At 33.4% G+C, this 27676-nt stretch overlaps 1 protein-coding gene across 9 annotated transcripts in view; it reads left to right on the top strand.

The window, feature by feature from the left end:
* Nucleotides 1–27409, top strand: part of LOC108965533 — a 54589-nt gene extending 27180 nt beyond the window's left edge. For 3 of the 9 annotated variants that reach the window (XM_018928012.1, XM_018928017.1, XM_018928013.1), the window contains 13 exons: nt 10126–10297; nt 10505–10743; nt 10811–10974; nt 14525–14667; nt 14724–14861; nt 17404–17499; nt 21500–21649; nt 21754–21830; nt 21884–22195; nt 24191–24285; nt 24417–24505; nt 25511–25827; nt 25985–27409. In XM_018928012.1, the coding sequence (XP_018783557.1) occupies nt 10126–10297; nt 10505–10743; nt 10811–10974; nt 14525–14667; nt 14724–14861; nt 17404–17499; nt 21500–21649; nt 21754–21830; nt 21884–22195; nt 24191–24285; nt 24417–24505; nt 25511–25827; nt 25985–26120 (2128 nt within the window). In that variant the 3' untranslated portion in view covers nt 26121–27409. The remainder of the gene's footprint in view (nt 1–10125; nt 10298–10504; nt 10744–10810; nt 10975–14524; nt 14668–14723; nt 14862–17403; nt 17500–21499; nt 21650–21753; nt 21831–21883; nt 22196–24190; nt 24286–24416; nt 24506–25510; nt 25828–25984) is intronic. The other 6 variants (XM_018928014.1, XM_018928015.1, XM_018928016.1 and 3 more) reach the window with 6 other exon arrangements.
* The last annotated feature ends 267 nt before the right edge of the window (nt 27410–27676 follow it).

The following is a 27676-nucleotide window of genomic DNA, read 5'->3' on the forward strand; positions in this document are numbered from 1 at the left end:
AAAACTTTTTTAAAATAATAAAATTGAAACCGCTAATATATTTTAAACGGTTAGGTTTGCAAAAAAATTGATGTAGACCTTTTATGAAGAGCATTCAATTCGTTAAAACAAAATTTTTTTTCAAGTAGTTTGAAGCGAGACAACTGTTTTTTTATCTGATAATAAAAAAAATACTTATATTTGGAGAGTCCTTCATAGAAGTGTTTATCAAGAAATTCTTCAGCATACGAAGCAAAAAAAAATATTTTCTTGTCCCACCCTAGTACACGTGTATTATTCTTTAGTCGTGCAATGATCGAGAATGATGGTACGTATCACCTTTTGCTTACCTACATACTTACATATGTTAGTATCGGTCATTGTAAAAGTGGTGTAACTCCATGATATAAAAATTTGATTTCTTTTTCGTAGTGGGCTCTGAATTTATCATATACTTCAATATAAAAGTGAAGCCACTTTACTGGTAAAACTACACCATCATAGATGTCGCTATTAGTTCACTATTACAATGAACGGCACACATGTTTTTCTTAGCAGTACAAATACATATCTACTAATTTACTTTTTCTAAAGAAATAATTACATCAGTTGGAGAAGGCCATAAAATAACTAAAACAGGAAAGAATTCCACTTACAACACTTATTTCCATGTATACATCGAGGAAAGGAAAAGACATGCCCATTTGGTTCAATATCGTTAAAGGTTAAAAGTGGTTAGCTTACCCACATTTATTGAAATATATCTAATATATGCCGGGCATATCCTTGTAGAAGACATGGATGTATGAAATAAATGTTCGAATCATTGTCAACCATTTATAGTGAATGCATTGTGGTTCTCTTACAATTCATTAAGATATTTGATATTCTTAGTTCTTTTATCGGATATATAAGATAGGGATGGGTTTGAACAATTTTGGAATCCTATAATGGTTTTAATTCAGAATATACTTACATGCACAGGTATTATAATTTGAACCGAGTTTTCACCAGATTATTGAGTCGGGTTTTGGGGTATATATTTTCATGCGGGCAGAAATATGCAAATAAGTACTTATGTTTACGTTCATATTGTATGTGTGTGAAATTATAATAATACCAGGAATCGATTCGATTTTTTATAACTGTAGAGTTAGATGTTGAATAATTGGATATGGTTGGGAAGATATTATTAATTATTAAAGGGAACCAGTGATGGCATTGCAAGTTCGGAACATCTCTAAGAGATTCAAATTTTAAAGAATTAGTAAAAAGAAAAGAGTAAATGCTATTTATCTAATTTATGGTAATTAGTTTTGTTATTATCAATTTCGAGACCCCCCCCCTCCTTTCATCGGCTCTTGAAATTTTAGTACAATTGTATTCGCAAGCGAGAAGTTACATTGCAAATGAAGGTGACGTGTAAAATTAGCGGTAAAAAGTTGAAGCGGTGCCGGTGGCCGTGAATAAATGGATTAGCATAACAATACGTACATACAATTTTTTGCAGGCATTTATAATCACAAAACGAGTTTGCTGATTCGTCAGGGATATTTATTAGTTTTACTGTTACTAATAACTATAAACGGTAATTCACTAACTGTGTGAATATTTAGACGTCTTCATGATATGAAAAATACATTCCCCTTCACTATGTATTTGATATATTTATAAAAACCGAAAAGTTGTGTCTTTCAAGAATTAGATATACATACATATGTAGTGGTTTCGTTTGTGTTTCATTAGACAATATACTAGATAAGTTCTCGACTGACAAAATGGATTCTCACAGAACTCACAAAACTTCCTCGAATTAATAATATAATATTATATCGGAATCCCCTTTGCAGCTCGATTTAACAGGCAACTGAAAACAACATTAATACGGATATACATCACCTCAGAAAATAAACAATTCTATAAAAACAAGATTGGAAAGGAATTTTAATGCCCCAGTATCCACTATGAAATACACTTGTTATATTACTTGTATGTTTCGCAGTTATTACTGAATTATTACCAATACTTATTTTACACAAAGTTAACAATTTTTGAAATAATTATTTTTTGGACCGTAGGGTAACAACTGAGATCTGAGGTCAATTAATTTCGAAGCACATTGGTATCTAAGCTCCGAATATATGAAGGAAAATATTTTAATATTGTCCATAAGTCAACGAAATGCACCTTTTGGTGAATAAGCTAAAAAAAAGATATAGGAGACGTAAATGGAAAGCCTGTTAATTTACTGGTATTTAGCACATGCTAAATACTATACTAATCGTCATCAGAGAATCAGATCAGTAAAAATTTGTTAATAAAATTATTAAGACATTCCGACACATCTTAAAAGTAGGGTTCTAGAACAAGATCAAGATTTTATTAAAAACCTAGCAAAACAGCCGGTGACAGTTATATACATTTTGATACGCGTTATTTTCATTTAATTGCCATAACATCAAGCCTTTGTACGAACAAATGTACACCTCCAACCGTTAATACCAACTATCGAGTTTATACTGCATATTAATTGGTGATTAAAGATTCTATCGTAAATTCGTAGGGGCTTATTCCGGCAGGGTATTTACCATAAATAATCATGTATTCATGTATATATATGTATAAACATATATACCCAGGAATAAATGACGTGAGGCAACCACGCTCAAACAGGTTCTCTTATTCTGTCGCTCGCTTTTGAGACCGAGTTGAGTAAGTTAATTGCTGATATATTTCGACTTGAAATTTGAGAAAGTTTTTTTTTTGTTTTTTTGCGTGGGTTTTGTTGATAACAAGTACTGTGAGGAGGGGAAAAACACCACAAAATACTGTATAAACGAAAGGCAGACAAAAGCAATGGTTAAGCAAGCTTGGGAAGTGAGAGGGAACGCCGGTTCGTTGCCGGTTGAAAGACCTAAACAGTAATCACCATGCTATGCTCGTCATAGACGTCTCGCGCTGAGTCTATGTACAACAACTTGTTCCGCAAATTGCTCGCTGCGAAAACCGAAACTCGCACTGCGAATCTTGAGTCGCGTTCAAGTTCAGGAAATACTCGTTCACATTCCTGTGTGTAAAATGAAAACCTCTAAAAGGCACCTATGCAAATGCGAACTTTTCCAAACTACTAAAGAATAACATTTACTAGTAAGTCAATTACAGTTACTTTTTATTGAAAATGAAAATCGTGTTAAATTATTATCAAAAATCAAAAAAGTAGAATCGGCATGAGCACAATCTTTCATCTAACAGAATATCATTAACTTAAATTTGAATTCAGCGACAATACAGGCGCATAGTTACATACACGTGTATGGTCATTGTGCGTTTGTGTTTATTGTATTTTGAATATGTGGTCATGGTGTGTTCATAGTGTGTCCAAAATACATTATTCCACTTGATCGTGTGCATTCAAATAGAAAAATTAAGCGTGGACAGTGCTTTTGAAAGAGGCCACACAGACAAATATACCTACATTATATTTTCAATAAACGTGCAAACACATAATCGTAGTAAGTATATTTCTACATATTGAATTATGTGACAAAGTGGCTTACGATTCTGATAAAATCTGATTTCGAAGACCGCTAAAAATTATTGTATAACTGGTTCGTACCAGTATTTAATTAAACGTAATATGGAAGAGGTGCCCTTAAAAATTCTGATCTCCGGTCGGTATGTTAAAAAGCCAAACACCAAAGTATCTTCCTATATAAAATACATTAAATTAGTCAACTATAAGTTAACTTAAAAATACAGTGCGACTTTAGTTACCAAACAATTTTTCAAAGTGGCAAGTAAAAATATATATATACATACATATGAAGTTGTTAACGTATTGCCGAGTTGTTTTTATTGGTGTTTTAAATATAAATAATGACATGCAAATATTGCCAAGTACAGTTTTACGCTTTCTAAGCGTGCCTAAAGATCATTTTCGCAATTTCCAAACATATAAATATGTAAAAATACAAACAAATTTTAAGAAATTAGTCGATGTGTATGCAATCGTCACGTTGTAATACCTAGATTATGGATTTTAACAAGAAAACGTTCAAAAATGACAAAAACATCAAAAAGTGAAAAGAATAAAATGAAATAATCTCGTGAACAATCGGCACAACCATAGTTGCGTTTGCGCTCAATTTCCTTTCCTGAGCCAAATTTCCCAAATACAGATTTCCATGCTATGATGAAGGTCGTCTCCCATCTTCTAACTTTACTGGACTAAATGTGCACTAGAAAAACTATTAAGAGAAAGTTTAAGCAAGTTCCTTATATTATGGATATTTACCGCTCGCACTTGCATTTATGTTGCAAAGCTGATGCAATAAAAAAAATAAATAATTATCAATGCATTTGACAGAATGCAAGTATTCAGGCATCTCATAAATGATCTGATTAATCGTTGTCGCAATATATTAATTAGTTAAATTGGTGTAATTAAAAAAACCTTATTGGCAATAATTAACAAAATAAACTTTTTGCCATATGTACATACATATATATTCAGAAATTTATTATCTCAGCACGTCTTTAAGTGATCAAGCAAATGATAAGCTATTCAAATTAATACTCTCGTACATACCATACATAAATGTATACTATATGTACATACATACATACATAGCAGAGCCACGAAAATACGAGGACTGCTCAGGCAGCACAATCATAATAAGCAACTGAGAAAAATATATGTTTATAATTTTTAATCAATAAAGAAAGCCCTAATTAAAACGAACTGTCATGCATTTTAGTATTATCTACAAATATGTTGTAAAAATGTTCGAATTCTATGAATTGATAATTATTTATACATTAATTTACATTTCAAAATTTCCCTGTTGTGTTTTTAATGTCAGATGATTGCTTTATGAATTATTCAAACAAATTTGAAATGTTTAAAAACATTTCAGATCACTGATAAGCTAATCACATATTATTTTCCTTACCTCAATATATATAGTATTATATGTATTGGTGTATGTGCATAAGTGTATGGCCTTCCATTAATAAAAGTGCAGTGCATCGGTTTAGATATAATATAAACCAAAGTATTAGAAGAAAATATTAGACCATACACAGATCTGGTCATGTTTGCACTGCAGTACTCGGAACATATTTATGAAGCCAAGCAAATATTTTATGGACACACATTTAAGAGACCTTATTAATTTATTTGATAACTTGTTCATTCCATATTTATTTGAATAAGTATGTACATACATACATACATATGTACATATTATACAACTGACTATAATAATATTTGTTTAATATGAGGAAGGAAAATATATTGCACATAGACAAATTCCTCATTTGCATGTGTGCACATTTCTTCGTTTTTTCTAAACTATATATATGTATATATATGTGGGTATGTAAACACAATATATGAGTTCATATGCATACAAGATATATGTGTATTTATATATATACATATAATATGTATTAACAATTAAAGCTTTCAGATTTCTTCGGTTTATGTCCATTTAAAATCTATCTCTGGGTACTTACGTACATATGTACATACAATTGAACTTTCAAGTTCACATTCACACACTTATCCATATATTGTTTTAATGTATGTATAAGTTATAGATAATTATTGTGTGTACATATGTATTTGCTTGTAAAATTATATTATATAGATGTATGTATATTGTTTCCATATATTTTGGTATTAAACATTCCTTGTGTTTACACGGCAAAAACGCATACATAATCTTACATAAGATGGGGAACGATAGAGAGCCAAGATATTTATATGCAACAGTGGCCCACAAAAGTATATCTGTACACATACATATAATATGTGCATATGTATACGAGTATTTTGAATGTCTTAAAGTATGTGAGACTTCGATGATCTTTAACAGTTATACTAAATATGGATATATTAAACTCATAACGAGTAAGAATTATTATGAAACTTGGATTTAGGATATAATGGATAAATTAATATTTTTACAGAAATTCAAAAGTAGTTTTCAAAGTATTCAAATAAATCTTAATGAAGGAACATGAATCCATGTTAAAACTAAAAAAAAAAATATTCGAAAGACCAGACAGAAAGAAACCAAATTTGGAAAACGAGTTTCTTTGGGTCGTTTGTATACATGATTTTATTTTCTAATAATACCGTTTCCTTCAGATATCTAAGGCGTTTTCACTCTTTCTGAATTAAATATAATGTATCTTCAATTCAACTATAAGCTTACAATATTTAATGTTTAACAGTATTTGGTGAGTTGTGAACATTGTATTTTAACGTAGAGAGTTTTCGGGAGACAGTATACTCAGTCTTTCATCATTACAAAGGATATCAATAAAATAAGGGTTGTTTTTTTTTTTAGACGTGTGGATTTCAATGAGACAAAATTATTTTCGAAGAAGGTCTTTTTGTTTATATTTATATCCAGTTTGGTTTGCCATTTTATAATGAACACACTTACTCCGAAACAACATTGCGAATCGGACAAATGTATTACTAAAACCAGATGGTCAGCAATCATGATTTTCACAAGAAAATTTTCTTCAGCGATGCAGCTTTGGTTTAATGGGAACGTTAAAAAACAAAATTGTCGCATTTGAAGCGATGATAATCCACAAGCTATTGTTGAAACGCTGTTACATCCTCAAAAAGCTAATCTTTGGTACGAAAGGGAATGGAAGGATATTGATTACAACAAGACCGCGCCCTTGCCATACAGCCAATTAAATCAATTGATTGAAGGAAACTTTTCGTGAGCGCCTCTTTTTGGAATTATGAGCAGTTATCATTTTTGTGGTACGATTTGTCCTTTGCTTCAAATTCCTTCATTCGATGGACCAACGTAAATATTACAAAAATTCCTACCTATGGTGTGAAAATGAACAAAATCGGATGAAAATTCTGCTCACTCCCCATATAACATTTTGCATTAAATTTTACCTCCATATGGTATTAGAGAGCTTTAAGGGTGAAATTCCATATCCTGAGTCCCGACTGACCGATTTCCACAAAATTTGGTATGTTAAATTTTTTTTATGTGTCTATGTCACGTTATGGGAGGATGGACTCATGTGTAGAAGTGCACGCAAATGAGGAAAGTTCCCATTCACTTGGGAGTGGCCAGAAACGGTTATTTTACATATGGCTCAAGCAGCTCACGACTTCCGGTCTTTGACCAAGTATTCTCTAGGTAGCCTAAGAACATCCGTTTGAAGCCGAGCTAAAGTGAGAAGGCGAAACATCCCCTCCGCAGGGTTGTGCGCTGGGTTTGGGACCCGCCACGTAAACAAACGAATTAAGGACTACTATTTGAGGGCATGCACTCCGGTCCCTTAATTGGGAAAGTGCCGCTACCCAGCTATTTGGAGTCTTCATTAGAGTGAAGGCTCACATCACCGTTATCCAATAAATGCAATGGACGGGACAAGGACTGAGACAATAACTACAGTGGCATTTACTACCGTGGCCATATAAAGGAGCGTAAATTTGGTGTGAGATTCGTGGTGGCAAAGTAGGAATCTTTGGCACTACGGTCGGTAAATTCAGCCTCCACGATGAAACATTCCCAAATGGGTTGATGCTGATCGACTTCGCCGGGGCCCGAAATATGGTCTTCTGTAGTACTAGATTCCAGTATAAGAAGATTCATCAAGCTAACTGGCTGTCTCCAGATCGAAAAACCACCAATCAGATCGATCTTGTTGTGATAGATGGAAGAGACGTCTTCAGTGTTCTAGACGTGTGTACACTCTCCTAACAACGACTCGGACCTTATCTTTTTGCAGCCGCCTCTGTGCAGCAAAAAACGCACGTCAACAAACACAATGAAGGTTCAATGTCGAGAAGCTGCAATCACAAAAGACAGCCGATTTTCTATTCGACTTGCACACCTACTCTCTGAGACCACTCGTCAACAACTTGGTCATATCAGTCTAAAATTTCGTACACGTCCGTCTCTACCCAAGAAGTTGCTCTTTTTTTTTATAGAAATTTGTTTAATTTGACAAGGTATCTTCGCGATTTTTGACATAAATTATTATTCAAAACAGCGGGTACTGTAGCATACTGCTGCCTTTCAACTGATTGTTTAAAATCAAGAGAAAGATATTTTTATACCATTTATACTATAAAAAATGCGAAATCCTTTCGCGTACAACAAAGGTTTTTTTGGTCCTAAACGAAAAATAAACAAGTACTACTATATTTTATAATAGTTACAGATGATGGTATAACTTAATATTAAAACAAGTAAGAAAGGTTATGTTCTAAGAATTGCCGAACATTTCATAATATAAATATGAAAACAAATAAGGAAGAGCTAAGTTCGGGTGTAACCGAATATTTCATACCGTTGCAACTTATAGGAATCAATGACGGCGAAGTTCCTTCAGGTACTGGCAAAACTTTATATTGAAATAAAAACATGTTGCTTTTAAACATCCATTATTCGGTGAAATCGTGAAAAATTATAATCAAATTTTGTACCTTCTTGACTTACATGTTTAAGGTGATAAAGATAGACTTAGGTTTATTTCTATATTTAAAAAAAAAAAAAAAATTGTACTAAAAACCTCTTCAAACGAGATATGTGTAAGATAATTCTCATATTGGTCAATATATGGAGTATAAAGTTAGGTATATGGGGGGCTAAGGGAAATATTGAGGCGATTCAACCCATTTTTGAAACACAGACATATTATCAGGAAAGGATTCTCTCCTAATTCAACTATTCCATATACCCCATACAATAAGCGATATTTTCGGCAAAAAATCAGTCATAGACTGTGGGGTCCACAATTGCGGAATCTAGGTGCTGAAAAAGTTATAGTTCGATTTTAACAATTTTTGGTCATAAGGCAGTATTCGTTCAAAACTTTATCCGGATATATACATCGGTTTTTTATTTTTATACTAGAAAGTAAATGAATCAGCTGGAATTAAAAATTGTGAGATATGGGAAGTATCCGATTGAGACCATTTTTGCACTGCATCATGGGTAAAAATAATCCTGTATACCAAATTTGGTTAAAATTGGTCAAGTTTATCTGGAAATAAGCGATTTCTCATAAGGGTGGGCAGTGCCACATCCATTATCCAATTTTGACACCGGCTTCATGTATCTGCTTTCTTTATTTATTGATAAATTTTAATAGTTTTTAATATCCGAATATAACATCAAAAGGAGAGGATAACAAAATTTTTTTCTGAGCCAGTGTTTGTTGATTTGGCTGTAGTAGAGAACAGCACCACGCCTTTTGTTTAAGCCACCTCCCCTAATGCAATTTGTTGTACCAAATAAAAATCTTTAATCTTATTGTGAGTTTGATATGGCACTTTATATTTTTTCGATTAATTGCGTATTGTGAGTGTGGCAAGGTTCCAATTTCGCCAATCTACTATGACAACCTTCGCATCGTACCAAGAAACATGCTAAAAAGAAATCTAAATTTTTACGGAATTTCCGGCAAGTATGCCCGATGAACGCACGGAGGTACAAACAAACCTTATGGAACAAACACAAAACCTTTGGCTTGGTTGGTTGGTATTGCATGTGGATTTAGCCATAAGTTCGATTGATTTTAATATATTTAAATAAACCAGATATGTAACTAAGTGATCACATGCCGCATATGGCTATCAGATACCTCATATGGCTGTTACCTATTCATTATTTTGTCGAATAACGAATATCGAATTCTTTTATAACACAAAGTGTTGTCAACACCTGAAAGTACCTATTGCCCCGATTTTGTTCATTTCAAGAGAGTATAAATGGTGTAACTTTGTTCCAATTAACAGAACTTATAAAAATATATTTCAAAACCATGCTTTTTGCTTAACAAACCCTTAGAGGCTATATTTTTAGGCGAATAGTTTGAATAAGATTCTTATGTATTGAAGTTATTATGTGCAATCGAATATATATAGTAGATATCTACAAATTATATTTTACATACTACAAACACTTCTTTGTACGCTCATATCTGAAAGTATTATAAACAGAATATTGCACATAAGTCTCACAATAGTCATAAAAGTACATCACACGTCTGCAAGGTCTACAAATTGTCTTAATTGGCATAATTACACCACATAACACATTCTCAATTCTGTATTTGTTGTATTTCATTGGCTCAATGTGCTTATTTCAGATTAATTCATGGAGACAGTGAAGAATCTGTACGCTGTTCATATTGCTCCGTTTTGAATGAGAACGACTTACGTATATCTTTCGAAAATACCTGCACCGATTCTCTAGTAACTGCATTCGATGATGAGGCTTTATTAATATGCGACCAAGGAAACGAAATGGCAAGAACAAAGGTTTATTTTACGTTAATATTGCAGGGTCCATCCATTTCACATCCACGATCAATTACCGTATCTAAAAAGTCTTTAAAAAATCTCATACATCACAACTTTGCTTTTATTTTGTCGAAATTCTACATAATTCTAAGTTATAATTAAGTAAAACTCTACCGCTTCATGAATCAATTAATAATTGTTATTGCATTTGCATTTTATGAATAGGTTCACTTTGATGACGTGTCGTTATACGGGACTCCGAAAGAGGAGCCAATGCCTACCATCCCCGTCGTTTCCGAAAAAGTTTCTGCGAATTTCCTAAAAAGTCAATTGCAATCATGGTTTCAACCGACAGACAATCGGTTGGCTATGAAATTATTCGGCAGCCGGAAAGCGCTAGTCAAAGAAAGAATTCGCCAAAAAACTTCCGGACACTGGGTAATTCATCCTTGTAGTTCATTTAGGTTTGTATTCACACAGAAATTTGTTTAAAGCATACATTATTAATCGTATCTCCATATTGCATTTCAGATTTTATTGGGACCTTTGTATGCTTTTATTATTAGTAGCAAATCTTATAATCCTGCCAGTCGCAATATCATTCTTTAACGATGACCTGAGCACAAGATGGATTGCCTTCAACTGCCTAAGTGATACAATTTTTTTAATAGATATTGTAGTCAATTTTAGAACAGGTGAGTTAAGACCCTCTCATTACAATACAAAAGTAAGAGTTCTTATATACATATGTATGTACATCACGATGAAAATTTATTTCAATAAACATACAAGTATTGTGACAAAAAAGTAACCGAAAAATGTAAATAAAAAAAATGTAATTATATTGATACCCACCAGATGTAATGCATTTATACCAATGATTTTTCCAGTCCTCGAAAAACTTTTCATAATTACTTTTTTGGAAGGCCTTCAGCTCCTTCAGCTAATTTTGTTTTATCTCTTCGACTGAAAACGGGTTCCACGGAATGGCAATTTCAATTAGAGGTACAAGAAAAATAACACGGAGGTGACGGTGGTTCTTTTCTTGTTTACAGTACTCTTTTTGAAAACAAATTTAACATTATCGAGTTGTGGAGTCGAGGAAGAACGTGTTTCATACCCAAAATATCCACCGAAATCACTCGAACGAACTCGTGAGAGATGTCGAGATCTCTTGTCATCTCTCTAACACTTATTTTTCTTCTTTACGGGCGTAGACACCGCTTACGCGATTATAGCCGAGTTGGCGCTAATTGAAAATTCCGAGCGAAGCCAGGTCCTTCTTCACTTGGTCTTTCCAACGGAGTGGAAGTCTTTCGAAGTTATGGCTGTCAACAGTGAAGTGGGGCGAGCGAAGTGTGCCAACTGTTTGGTTGAATACAGAAGATATTTGCCTTGCCTTCGTTCACTACGTTCACGTATCAATATTATTGGCATACGTCAGCAGCTGTACACTCTTATAAATGATTGTACCTGCTCGATTAAGAGCTCCCTTTAGAGTTTTCGAAAAATTAAAAAAATTTCGCTCTAATCAATTGAAAAACTATTCAAAAATATAGTCCCGAAGTTTCATTTTTTTACTCCGTAAATTTTCAAAGAAATAGGCCCTAGAACCATTGCACTTCATGCTGCGGCTAATACAACCGGAGAACTTTGAGGCTCGTTTCCTCGAAACTAATTCATCTGGCCATCAAAATTGCGAGCGAATTTTTTAACCGATTAACTTGAACTAAAGCGTATTTTATAGACAATTTCATACTAAAGTGCGTGATAGAGCGCTTTTCCGAGAAAAGTGGCATTTTGACAGTTGTTTAAGTATTTTGATCTCGAAGAACACAGGTAAAAATGGAACTTTTTACAAAATCCTGGCCTACATCCCCGATTTTTTGAAATTTTCAAAACTCCTTCTACTATGCACTTGATAAAATCTTGCAGATTAAAAAAAATTACTTTTTTTCTATCGGATAAGAAGCCTAGCCAGGAAGTTGACGGCCGAAAAAAATTTCAATGAATGGGATCGTTGATATTTCCGCCATTTTTTTTTTTTGACATAAAATAATTTTTATTTTGTGGTTCAATAATATCTCTTAATATATATGTGGTGTATGTCGATTCTCTTCTCAGGGGTCTTTTCCAAGACTCAGCGCATGGTGAATATATGGTCGGTTGTTGATTTTCTAAGTCTAAAACCACACTGATAAGGTCCTATCAATTTGTTGACGTTGAGCTTTAGTCTTTCATAGAATAATGTAAATAAAAAATAGAATACGTTCGATAGAACTTTCTATGCGATGTTGAGGAGACTTACCCCACGGTAGTTGGCGCAGATTGTAGGGTCCCCCAATCGATGGGCATGCTTATGTCCGACCATATTTTACAAAAAAGCTGCTGCATGCTCCTTGTCAGCTCTTCGCCGCCCCTGTCGGCCATCTTGTCGAGATCTTCATACTCATGCATTTCGGCCTCTCTCTTTTTCTGTCTGCAAATGCGTATCGCTTCCCTCTTCAACCCTCGTTATCTGTTCCATCCCGCACGTGTTGTGGTCGATCGTAACGTTGCGAGGTAGGCGATCTGTTATCTCTCTGATGCGACATGGCACTCCTCGTCGTACCAGTTGTTCTTTTGCATTTTCCAAAAAACAATGGTTTCGTTTGCAGCTGTACGTAAGGAGCTTGAAATGCCGTCCCACAATTCCTTTATACCGAGTTGCTGATGAGTGCTCTCACAGCGGAGGAGAGCAAGACGACTAGAAAATCGTTCGGCTGTCTGTTGTGATTGCAGCTTCTCGACGTCGATTCCTTGTGATTGTTGACGTGCGTTTTTTGCTGTCCGAGTCGATGTTAGGACCTCAGAGAGTACGCAAGTCTAAAACACTTTAGACGTATCTTCCGTCTTTCACAACATGATGGATCTGGTTGGTGGCTTTTCGATCCGGAGGCAGCCAGGTAGCTTGATGAATTTTGATTTAAACGTTCATCCACCAGGGTAATGACATTACTCGGCGATGAAGTCGCTCCCATCACTAATCCCACACCGAATTTGCGCTCCTTTGTATGGCCACTGTAGTAAATGCCTTAACCCGTCCATCGCATTTCACTCTAACGAGGACAATAATCAGCTGGGCAGCGGCACCTTCCCAGTTTTCAACGATCATAAAACTGAATCACTTCAAGCCTTTTCCATCATTCGTAACGATTCTCCACATGAAACATAACCACTATTTGAAGTTATAATTGGTTTATATTTTTTGACTTATATTTTTTATACCTTATACTTTTTCATTTACCAATGACAATGACAAATGGTACCACGATCCCGAATATTATTTGGTATCATCTCGCTAAACGGTACATTATTAAATACATATATCTTATCACGGTAGTGTGATTATTCGTTATACTCGTATGCTACGTACATACGTATTATATAAAAGTCTTGCGGTATTTTCGCTAGTTGGCGCTGAGAGCGCGTAGTTCTAGTTTTATTCGTCGCATCGGGTCATGCCATAGCTTTTTGGAAAGCTCATTTCACGCGCTAACACGTGTTTGATTGGTTGTCGTTTCTTTTAAGTCGTTCGTGAGTTATAGCGTCGCAAACATGGAACAAAATAAAGAGAAAATACGACATATTTTGCGGTACTACTACGATAAAGGCAAAAATGCCGACTGTTTTAGAAAAATACGCTCTCTCAATCTGGAGTTTTAATAGGTTTAGTCCGAATTGTACAGTTTTTGGTAATAACGTGATAAGATACCTTTATGAAACTAAGACTCTGCCAATAGTAACAACAATAACAAGTTCTTCAATATATCGAGCTCCCATAATACTTACAAAGGCTCTAACCTATAACCTCAAACAACAAAAATTTACTTAAACTTATACTTATTTTTGAAACTGAAATAATCTTTTGAACTAAAAACAACGCCTAGATCATTGCCTTGTGATTAGTAACCGACCTATGTATGTTCCTATGGTTAAATACGTCAGGTTTAGCATTAACAAAGTAAATTTCAGACTAAATATCCTTGTTCAGTTTGCAACAGTATTTGATGAAAATAATTTATTTTTACTATCACTTATTTATCAAGACGACTTTGTAAAGTTTCTACTTTAATTGTTTAAGGCGACGGGAATAAATATTGAAATATTTTGTAAGTTAAACGAAGTAATACATATTTCTTAAAAACTAAAGTACACAAATGCACATATAGTACATATAAAACTTATTACATATCTTCATCACAGGTATAATGCAGCAGGACAATGCAGAACAGGTTATTCTGGATCCTAAGCTTATAGCCAAGCATTACTTAAAAACATGGTTTTTTCTGGATCTAATATCGTCAATTCCACTTGACTACATTTTTTTGATTTTCAATCAAGTAAAGGAAAATATTTTCTCTTTAATGGAAAGGAAGTTTTAACGACATATTCAATTTTATAGGATTTCTCCGATTCTTTTCAAATACTTCATGCCGGACGTGCTCTACGTATTCTTCGTCTAGCCAAGTTACTTTCTTTGGTTAGGTTGCTACGGCTGTCCAGGCTTGTGCGATATGTCTCACAATGGGAGGAGGTATATGTAAGTATTCACAATTTGATTTCGATTTATAAACTGTTATTTGTTAGATTCCTAATGTTCTAATCACTTATGGTTCGATATTGAATATGTATGTATTATACATTTCGTATTAGATATGTATGTATTGATTGGAATAGGACTAATACACAACTTTTAAGTGCATATCAAAACAGTCATACCCTATGTGTTAGGATTATTGAGAATGCCAGCCAACTTGCTATCATCTCATAGTGCCACGCCTCAAATTAAACATGGAGGCACTACAGTATAAAACGCATAATGAAATATATTAGGAAGGAAGGAAATTTTAAATAATTATATTTTGTTGTAGAGTTCAGTAAAAATGTGGAAGAGTGTAATAATTGTGCTCAATATACTTTCCATAGCGCCAAAAATTTTATTTACATCCATAAATGATGTTTACTTTTGTATCATGGTTTTTTGTTCGTCGATATTGATATCCCATTCAATATTTGTTTTCATTTTGAATGCACAAGTATTTATATAAAATGTATAAGAAGTAATTTACAATTGATAGTCAAATAACATTACTACCAAAATTCCATCTTCAAACCTCATAACACCATTTAAAGCTTTAACTGCCAGTTGAAAGTTTAGATTACTAATTGGGTCTCTCTATAATCGTAATATATCCATATATAGATACATATATTATTGGGTAATATATGTACATGCATATACATATATAAACTTAATTCTCGTTTCATTGTAAATGCTGTGCTCATAGATAAAGCTAAGTAACATAGTTGCCTACTATGCTTTGACTGGTTTTTGCGCTCAGTAACAGTAAAATTGTCATATTGTTACAAAAGTAATCCCTAGACACTATTTTATCGTTCGGTATAGTGAAAAATGTGTTGCAATTAATTTTCTCTATCGTTAAAGAGCCATTTTCTGACTAGTAAAACTTGTTGAAATATTAAGCATTTTTTATTCAAACATACTAAATTCGAACAAAAATGGGTATACTATTTTTTATAATAACTTAATATTCATAATTAAGTATATTCGCGCAATCGAATTTTATTTCGAACTTTCATCTTTGATCAGAGATTAACAACACTACTTTGCATTCATTTTGCGACTGTAATGTTAGAGATTATTTCTACAACCACCAATTGCTAAAATGACAAAAACAGCTGCAGGTGATGGAAATTAACCCAAATCTGTAATTAGGACACCTCAAATACCGCACATCCCTCTTAGGATATCATTTGCAAATGTTTCCTGGATATTTGTTGGGTAGTGTAATCTATTTAACATAATAAAATTATAGGCTCCCTTGTGCAGCACAAAATGTAATAGTTATAGTAATGTGTAGCCTGCGATTAATGAATTAGTTTTAAAAAGTGTTTTAAAATAATCGTTAGTGATAATTATTTATTATCAGTATTTTTAATATTCTCCATGTCTTAGCTTACATATACATACTATCATAGAATATTGTATTTCAAATGTTTCATATTATTTTATCAAGCATATACATACATACATACATATTTTCTTAAAATAGGTTGCTTAAAATATATATTCCTTATGTAATTTTTAGAGTCTATCGAAAAAGTCATGAAAGGAGTTATACCTGAGTTTCCTATCATGAACGAAACATAATAAAGAAACTAGTTAATCGAGGCGTGGCAGTACCGATTCCTGTGACTAATCACTACACAAATATTAACTAAAAGCAAATATATAAATACACTTACATGTAAAAAACAAATTGTTAATTTTTGACACTATATTCTTCCTTCTTATTTTCATTTCGAACGTGAAAACTGATTTATCTGCTTACTCAAATACTCTTATAAGAAAAAAAAAATGTTTCCTACAAGTGCTTCAAGAGTATTGCCAAACATCACTCTAGGTGATTGTTTAGAGACATTTGTACGAAACATTTTAAAAGGGTTCTAGATCTTATGCTGCCTTTATAAACCCATCTTTGTAATTTTCGCAAGAAAAATAATGCAAATTGCCAGGAACGGAGCAGATACTTATTACCGTAATTGAATAGTTGGTTCAACCTGAGGCTCAATTATGTCTTCAACAGATATTAAACAGGGCACTTAAACAACAAATAAACTTAGTAGAAGTATACAAGAAATTTACGCAGATATTTTTTGAAATGGGTGTACAAGACTAATAATACAATACAAAACACAAATTTATGTATTATTTCAAAATATTTGCACATATACATACGTTGTACAGACAAGCCACCGGTTATTAATTTTTATGAAAAACGGAGCAGAGCAGTCATATGCTCAGCCAACAACAATTCGAAACCACACTTTGTATGCTTGAACACTTAAAGAAAGATAACACTTAAAGTAGTATTGCCTTAGGTTCAATTGATAATTGCGATACCAACACCACTTTTGTCGGAAACAAATGAAAATAATACATACATACATACATATATGCCAATATGATAAATATTTAATTATTCTATTTAAATTAATAAACGAGAAATATGCAACAAGAAAATTAGCTTATCGGGGATTATGTGTATGTATGGTTCTAGATTCTGCAGAATCTGCAAAAAAAAAGTGCTGATCGAAGAGGGAGAATGCATAGAAAAGACAAAGATGGCTTGACTAAAAGCAACCTCATTTTGAAGGTAACCCAACCAACAATATTCAACAACTTTTAAATGCAACCCATGATTGATTAATTCATTATGATTGATTGATTAATTGATTGCTATTATACATAGTTAAATATTATTACATAACTAACGAGGAATGGTTTACCCTATTTCTGTTTTAAATAGTACGAATTTGTTTTTGTTAGTTAACATGATTGCTTCCTTTTGATTTCAAAATATTTACTAAGTCTGCCTTTTAGATTGATGAAAACCTATTTTTGATGCATAAATTACAACTGCTTCTTTACTTGTAACGCACTTACTTACTCACACAGTACTTATTCTAAGAATGTATATTATTAGTGGCGTGGCGATGAAACACATCTATTCCCCAAGGCGGTGTTCAAAGTTCGAACAGCGTACACACATGGATACATATGTATATATGTAAATATATTCTTAATAATTTAATATGCTGAGTAGTGCATACAAACGCACGCATATGTATGTATGTACTGCCAAAAACCCTGATTGTAGAATCAGTATGTGGCATCGACTTTTGGGGATATGTTGGTTCGTTAAAGACCATGACCATGACCTTTATATGTAAATGCTTTTGCTTCGTTTAAACACACACAAAGTATGTGCTTCCATATGTACATACATGTACTTACACATATACAATTAGCGCTTGAACAAACAAAAAAAGAAAGTAAGTTGTGTAACTTAACGCCAAATTTATTGTATAAAACATGTGTACAAAAGCATACATTTCCACACATACATACAAACATACCTTTTACGCAGCCGTTTGCATAGTTACGCTTATGTTCAAAGGATTTTTAATGCTTTACGTTATGCTTTCATTGGGTTCAGTTCATTTCTGTTCGATCCAGTTCGACTTCGATTCATAAGAATTCTTTACATGCTTTAATTGAATTATCCATAAAAAAGGGAATCAGTGCGCGAATTCGTGTAATGTTCGCTTTTTATTTTATTTCATCACATACATACATACATATGCTGTATACATGTGTACGTGCAAACATACATACATATTATTAAATCATTCATATTTCTGCTTACCAAATTTACGCTTTCGCGCATTACAAAAATGCTCTTGTTGATTTTTGCCAATATTCAAACAATTTGCTCCCAGCGTAAGTCAACTACATACTGCATACTTACGTATATATCGTATGTAATGAACGTACATATTAATATTGCATAAGTCTCGTTTTTATGTATTTTATTGTATTGTAATTATTACATGTAATTGCGAAACCCAGTGATCCACCAAGCTTTTATTGTGCAGCTTAATTTAAGTGACATTGTACATACATACATATGTACATATAACTGTTAAATTTCCAAAAATAGATTTATTTTAAGCTTACGAAAGCGCACCTAACGTAGCTTTTACAATGCTTACAATTTTGTATACCTATTTTCAAATATCGTACTACAAATGCTTATCAGTAATATGTAAATATTTTGGGATTGTTATAAGGTTTTTAGTGAAAATAAATAGGTAGGTACTTCATTTGCAAACCTTGTTTTCATACTTTTTTCTTATGCTCACTTTGTAATCAAAATACCCGTAGAATAGCTTATAGGTATGACACTGATTTTCCATGTATTCGTAGTAAGTAATGTCTGTATTTAAATCTCAAAAGAACAAGGTTCATTCCAAAGTATACAGGAAAAAAACAGAATAAATGGTTCTTTAGGCAAAATCAATTTATTTTATTCAAAGTAGTCTTCTTCCGATCCAATACAGCATTTTTCACGGTCCAAACGCACGTCGAACCAGTGTTTTAGCTCGTTAGGCGGTATGGCCGCCAGTATGCCGGTGCAAGCCTTTTGAATGACCTCTACGTCTGCATAACGCTATCCTTTCATGGGCAAATGCAATTTTCCGAAAGGGAAGAAGTCGCACGGTGACATATCAGGTGAATATGCGGAGTGGTTAATGGTTAAAATGTGATTTATGCCCAAATAATCGTTCTTCGAATGTTGGATTCTGAGCAGTTTTTGGTCGTCAGTAAATTTGTGCGGAGCAAACCGTGCACACACCTTTCGTAAGCCCAAATGTTCGGTCAAAATGCGAATAATTGATGTTTTGGAGATGTTCAATTCCATTTCCATGAATTTCAATGATGACTTCGGAATTTCCGGTGATCAACGATTTTGATTGGCCCCAATGTTGACCGTCATTTATGTCCTCGCGACCACTTTGAAAATGTTGAAACCACTTGCGCGCTCTGCTACAGGATAGACAATCGTCGCTATAAACTTGTTTCATCAATAGAAACGTTTCGGTAAAAGTTTCACTAATTTTAAATCAAAATTTAATGTTGGCTCTTTGTTCGAAGCTCATTCTCCCACCGATAATACAAACATACTGACACTTAAAATAAAATAACTTCACTTCCAATCCATGAAATTCTCACTGGACAATCGATAAAGATAGCATTTCTAAAGCACTAGTCGGCGTATAGATGGCGCCACCAGAGGGAGCTAGATTTAAAATGTCCTGTTTACATTGGTTAATATCTGAGATATCTAAATAAAAGTATGTTTTCTCAAGCATAATGAGTTTTGGAGGCACAAAGTATGAAATCGGTCTAGGTCTTACCCTGCCACGTATTTCAAGTAAAAGGACACCTGACCCCAGTCTTGTTTCATTGACTGAAAAGATTGTTTAATTTTAAGGAAAACGCATTTTTTGTCAAATTTATATTCATTACCAAAAAGGTTGCTATCGAAGCCGAGACTCCGAATATAGTAGTCTTCAAAGTGTTCGAAAACTTTTTCTTTGAAAAATCGTTTTGAGGACTTTTTCACTTTTCTCCGTAACAACCTCTCTTGAACGTCCGTTCATCATCTTCGGTGCTCATGTGACCTGTACGGAATTTAGTTAACCATTTACGAACGATTGCTGTTATAAGGAAATTAAGGAGTTCATAAAGGACTAATTTAAAATTGATCATAAATCTTTCAATGCAAATAATTAGCTGTCAACTCTGTGTAAAATTTAAAAAATTTGATCAGTGACATATATCGCCACCAGAAATGCAAAATAACGTAACAACATTTTCGGAAATTTACAGTGCCATGAATGAAACACGAAAAAAATGGAACATGAGTGAAAAATACTTTTAATATTGGTTAAAACTGGTTTATATCTGAGTGCAGAACCTGAAAATCTTGAATATATGTAATATTATGTATGTAATTTGAAGTAGTGAAGCGTAATCAATAAGACATTCAACTTAGAATTTTTTGATGATACGTTATTTTGCATTTCAGGTGACGATATGTAAATACATAGATACAATAAGTGCTCATATAATATATCTATAAGTATGTCTTTACAACTGAATAGTTCTCTGCACACTTGTAAATTTGTACACGTACCGTTTAAGAATAATTTTAATGGTTAAGAACTGTTCGAGGCTTATTTTAACTGAACAAATACTTATTTTTGAGGTTAGATATGTATGCACATAAATTTTGACAATAGTTACAAGTTTCGACAATAGCGCTTTCTAGCTCCCAAAAGGGTCACTTTCTTGTATTTAAATTATTGATAAGTCAATGTGAATTAATCAACTGTTTTTATAAAGCTAGAGGCTCGTTGTTCCATTACAGCAACCTATTTAATAAGTAGATATGTATGTATACGGCAAAATTGTTTGAGATGATACTACTGATGTTTTGCTCAAATGCTAAATTTATGCATTTACAACATTTTTGGTTATTGGTACAAATATTTTGGTAAAAGAAACTTCTTAATTGTTGCAAATGTGTGTTTTTTGTTGTGGAATAAATGTGCGAAGGGCAGAATATTAGTACTTGAGCATAGCATTTCTAGAATGTTATTTATTTAGTTTTTCTTGTTCAGTTGTAATTACTGTGTTTAACTCTTGTATTTTCACATTTTTCACTTGTATTTAATGTTGTACAACAATGAATTATGCATAAGTTCATTTGCTTATAAAGGGTTTTGGACTGATGTACGTCTTTTCAGTTCCTTAATATGGCATCTGTTTTTATGAGGATCTTCAATTTGATTTGTATGATGCTACTTATCGGCCATTGGAGCGGCTGTTTACAGTTTTTAGTGCCAATGCTACAAGGTTTTCCATCGAACTCATGGGTATCGATTAACGAGTTACAGGTAACCCCCCAAAGAGCATTTTGCTTGTTTAATTTGTCCCCCACTTTTTGGCTCATTTTTTTGTTGTTACGAAAATATAATTTGATGTCGTGACTTTATTTAAGGAGTCGTATTGGCTAGAGCAGTATTCATGGGCTTTATTTAAGGCGATGTCTCATATGCTGTGTATTGGCTATGGAAGGTTTGTCCCTATATATCCATAAAAACGGTGAATATATCTTTTATTTTTTGTAGATTCCCACCGCAGTCATTGACGGATATGTGGCTGACCATGCTTTCGATGATATCAGGAGCCACATGTTATGCACTCTTCTTAGGTCATGCGACCAATTTAATACAGAGCCTCGATTCTAGCAGGCGGCAATATCGTGAAAAGGTGAAACAGGTGGAGGAATACATGGCCTATCGGAAGCTACCACGTGACATGCGCCAAAGAATTACTGAGTATTTCGAGCATCGATATCAAGGAAAGTTTTTCGACGAAGAATGTATACTTGGGGAACTGAGTGAAAAACTGCGAGAGGATGTAATAAATTACAACTGTAGGTAAGTGATCAGGAATTAAAATAAATGAAGTTAAATTTACAACAACAAGTTTAGTTATATGCAATACTGAAGAAAATTACTAATTCTTTAGAAACCGTAGTATGTACTTTGTTCAATTGTACAGCACCCAATATATTTTATGTAAAGCACTAGCGTTGTCCTGAGTGAAATTATGTGTTTTTAAATGAAAAGAAAGTTGAATTTAAGAAAGTTATTTCGGTGCGTAAATGTACAGAGAAGACGGTTTTCTAACGAGTGAACAAGCCAGGTATATCTGGCCGTGTAAAAAACATGGCATTTCCAGATTTATGCCACACACTTCTAGCGACTATTCTTTTGTCCTGTTGATTGTCTTCTCAAATGTAATTTTCCGTGGAATCTGAATAGGTGTGAATCGTTGGAACTCAAAGGAATTCGGCTCCCTTGTATTCGATAGCTGCGTCATAATCAGTCGGGTTCCATTACACAGTATCACAGTACATAATAATGACAGATCCAACTTTGAGACGCAAATGATGCGACGGCAAACCATGCATCTCTAAAGAATTTACTAATTCCAATGGATCATTCACGGCTTCCAAATTTTTCCAAAATGTCTTCGACAATGTCATTTTTGTTCGCATTTCATTATTGACACGGATTTGAAAGCTGATATGTTGAAATTATCATCGCGAAAAGTATGCGATCTTCAGTGGCATGCAAAGTAGCTATCGAATCGTTCATCGTTTGATTCCAGTGATTATCATGTTCCAACAATTGTAATTGCTGGCGTGCTTCTAAAAAAGTTGCACAGTTACTTGAGAACACACCTTTATGTCCATCTACAGGTTGGATGTCCATGAACCATATTGGTTTTCACCACTTCGTATAATTCTTGACCTGTCTCTGCATCAGGAATTTCCGCAGAAATGATTTCATGAATTTGATCCGGTGTAACCACCATCCACCATCCAAAGAAAAATGTGTGAGTCGGCAAACCTCTTTTTTGCCCCTCAACAAAGTACATCCAGCATCCAGCATCATATACAGACGTTGCTTCAAGAAAAAGTCCATCAAACCTCGTAGCTGTTGTTTGAAAAGCCGTGCTGTGATATTGTCACGATCTTGCTGATTGATCGCGATTAACTAATTTCGTAATCTATGGCCATTTTGCATCTGCACTGGGCTGCCAATGTACTATATGTTGATGGCAAAACGAACGTAGACTGATATTAGCGCGACCTCTTCGTGGCATAGTAACAAATTCCAATCTGTAATTTATCACTTTGTATGAAACACACTTAAAGATTTCACTGAATAATTTTCAATAGTTTACCTTTTGAATAGCCGTAATAAGTAAAACAAACAACAGAAATTTATCGATTAAAATAATCTATAACAAAAAAAATTACAATTTTTTACAAACCGTCCCCATTGGTTTTCCTTCAAAGTGGTTCAGGCTATTTTCATTTCGAACAGGCATAAACCCAACTTATTTTTATATATAAGTTTTGATATATTACAAGTATTATCAATGGGAATCCACATGTTTTCCTGGAAACATTAGCTGTCTTCGATTCGCCAGTTTTCTGCGCGCATCTGCTCTCTTTTAACAAAAAATTACATGTAAAAGCGACAACAAAGCTTTCAAGTTGAATTCCTGCTAGAGAGTATGCGAATACCTCATTATTGTGGTATAGCCGCTATCTTCGGTGCATATTTTAGATCACTTTTACTAATGTGAATAATTCAAATGACAAAAGAAAATATAATTTTCTCCTATTTTTTTGTATTTCTTGAATTTTTAAAACTCAAGGTTTAAAATAAATAGTTTAATTTATATTAAACAAGAACAAAGCGTTGCAACAATGCTTTTTAATGTACAGAATTTTTTCCACTAAGAAAGAATCATAACGCTATTACGCACACGTCAGAAGACATTTTAGCGCAGGGTTGCATCCTACGTATATAATATACTACTATATATGTATATTGATGAATTCCTTTCATTTACAGATCTCTCGTTGCGTCTGTGCCTTTTTTTGCAAATGCTGATTCAAACTTTGTTTCTGATGTCGTAACGAAACTAAAATATGAAGTTTTTCAACCCGGTAAGATGAGATAATTTAAGTACATATGTATGTATTAATTATATATGAACAAAATGCTCAAAAATGTTCATTCAAAAAAGTAATGAAAAGCGATTTTAATTCATTCAGTAACTTCTAATATTTTATTACAGGTGATATTATTATAAAGGAAGGAACCATTGGAACCAAAATGTATTTTATTCAGGAAGGTGTGGTTGATATTGTTATGGCGAACGGAGAGGTATTTCCACAATCTACATAATCTCTATATATTAATTTTTAAACAAGAAAAAATGTTAACTTCAGTGCAACCTCCAGAAATGAGTATAAAAAGCTCCTTATCTCGATTTTGATCGATCAGTTTGAATTTGTTGTTTATTTGTCGCAAAGGCACAGAAATATTTTCCCCGAAGAATATGTTCGGTAAAAAATCGACCATATGAATTGGTGCCCACATATTTGATGTCTGGGTTCTTGAAATTTTATAGTCCAATTCTAATGTTTCATAATTAAGTACTTAGTTATGGCCATTTTTGAGGTTTTCGTTTAATGGCGTTTTGTTGGCGTGGCAATTACGTGGTCCAATTACATTCATCTACAATACCAACTTCTCTTGGATGCCTAGGAACAAGTTTCATCAAGATATTTAAACTTTTACTAAATGCACGAACAGACGGTCACTCGAATTTCAACTCGATTAAACAACCGTTAGCTAAGCAAAACTATTACACTCTATAGCAACATGTTGTGAGAGTAGATAAGCAGCATTACCTCCATGAACTGCATCCGATTTGGTGCTCTTTTCTGAAAATAGATTAACTAAAAATTAAGGAAAAGATGGAATTTTCGATATTTATTAGTAAATAATACTCACATTCCAACGAAAGCACTCTATTTGGGAACGAATTTTGGGTAGAATCAAACTACAGTTGTACATGTGTGTATGTTTACATAAAAATACTTCAACTGGGTTGGACTTTCGGTAGGCGTGACTTGTTGCGTACATATTTGATCAGCTCCAAGTGCATTAAATGGTGGCAGTTGACAGCAATATGTTCTCAAAATCTTCATTCGCTTGCAACAAATAAAATCTGCCAAATTCTTACCATATACATACATACCGCATATGGCAAGCTTGACTACATTTCTCTTTCATTACTAACCAATTTATATGAATATAGATACATATTTAAAATATGTATTACTGAACATTATATGAAAATGATATGTGCTTTTTGTTTCCTAGGTTGCGACTTCACTTTCTGATGGCTCATATTTCGGTGAAATCTGTCTATTGACGAACGCAAGGAGAGTAGCCAGTGTACGCGCGGAAACGTATTGCAATTTATTTTCTTTAAGCGTGGATCACTTTAATTGTGTTTTGGATCAATATCCATTGATGCGCAAAACTATGGAAACTGTTGCTGCAGAGCGCTTGAACAAAATCGGAAAAAATCCAAATATTATGCAACAAAAAGATGAGCAAATTAGTAATCCGGAATCAAACACTATAACCGCAGTAGTGAATGCGTTAGCAGCCGAGGCGGACGACTGCAAGGACGAGTAAGTTTTTTATACATTCCAATATAACTTTTGAGGAATGAAATATGCCAAAAACAAAATTAGAATTTATGACCACATTTCCCTTATGAGCCTCGATCACATAATATATATTTTTTTCCTACAATTATGGTCTAATATGCTTCTATTGGACTTTCAGCGATATCGATATCAAGGAAAATTTGCTTCATGGCTCGGAATCAAGTTTCACGGGGCCAGTACAAACGATACGAGAAGGTTTGCCGAGACCCAGAAGCGGCGAGTTTCGTGCTCTCTTTGAGGGAAATACCCCATGACACTGAAGCTTTGAACGAATTGGTACACAGCAAGAACACGAAATGCAATAACAACTATTGCATTTACAATATCGAGGGCGACTACGACGAGAAACAATATGATAAAGCATCRGAAGGATGTACATACATACACACAACCTTATTACGTGATGATCACACAAAGAGAAACACTTGAACATATTGTTAATGTGTCGTTATGATGCAACTAATGTCCTCAGCAATTAATCATAATTTCAGCTCCGCTAACTGTGATGACTTTAATAATAAGAATCGAAATTTGAAAACTGGTGAACTTACTCTACTACATACAAAATTCATACATACATACATGCATGCATGAAAATAACTTAATACATATAAAGAATCGACAAAAAACATGATAATTATAATTAAATAAAATGTAGTAAATTAATGAAAACCAAATATATATATATATACAAATATGTATATCTATAGAATACAAATAACTCGCTAGTGTACAGGTTATTTAAGAAAAAAACGACGACGATGGCGACTCGAAGAGACTTCAAACTACACTATAGAATTATAAAAGAATTTGAAAAAAATAAAAAATAACAAAAAAATTAGATTCATAAACCAAAAAGGCATTAAACAACCCTACCTACCAAAACATGCAAACAATGCAAGTTGCATGTCTAGACACGCTGCATTGCAATTATTATTACTGTTAAAGCCGTATTAAAACTTATAAGTTAAATTAATTTACACATTGACATTGAAATAGTAGATAAAACGCAGCCTGAGCAATGAACCAAAAAGACCAAAACAAGCAAGGAAAGTATATAAATACAATTAGAAATAGTGTGATTAACTAGTGACATACATACATACTTACATACCAAAAACAATACTTCCTACCAACATGCATTCAAGCAATACAAACCAACCACCCCCAAAAACAAAACAAAAAAACACTAATAAGCATTGATACATACTCTTATGCATACAGATATACACTTACCTGAAGCAAATAGAAGAAATAAATAAAATGTAAAAAAATTGCATTCATTTAAATTGAAACAGTACATTGAATGTAGAGAAATGTTTTCTTTTTATAGCAAGCTGTTATATTTTTTTAGTTAAATCGTAATATTGCAAGTTGTATTTGTTTAAACTAAGGTCAGAGCGAAGTACTCATAACAACTGAACTCAAAAAGTTAATGTCACATGTTGGGCATATGAAAGCACAAAGAGACAAATTAATGAGTATCTTAGTATTTTATTACACGTAAACTAATAAAACCAGAAGGACAACGTTTGCCTTGAAACGAATGACATTTTATTTATTTTTATCCAAAAACTTCATCCCTTCGTAAGGAAAAAATTAAACAAACATTATATTTAATTTCTCTACAACATTTCGGATGAGGTATGATTTCTGCATTAGACTTGAATTAATTTAAACCTTCAAATTTGATCGCGTCTTGGATGGATTTTCATATACATATGTATGTACATATGTATGTACTTCACTTAAGTATGGCATAACACCTGGCACTTACCACTTAATTGCACTTTTTCGGAATATTTTATGG

The sequence above is a fragment of the Bactrocera latifrons genome, unplaced genomic scaffold (genome assembly GCF_001853355.1).
Source record: "Bactrocera latifrons isolate USDA-ARS-PBARC rearing strain unplaced genomic scaffold, ASM185335v1 scaffold_141, whole genome shotgun sequence".
In the NCBI taxonomy this organism is placed as follows: domain Eukaryota; kingdom Metazoa; phylum Arthropoda; class Insecta; order Diptera; family Tephritidae; genus Bactrocera; species Bactrocera latifrons.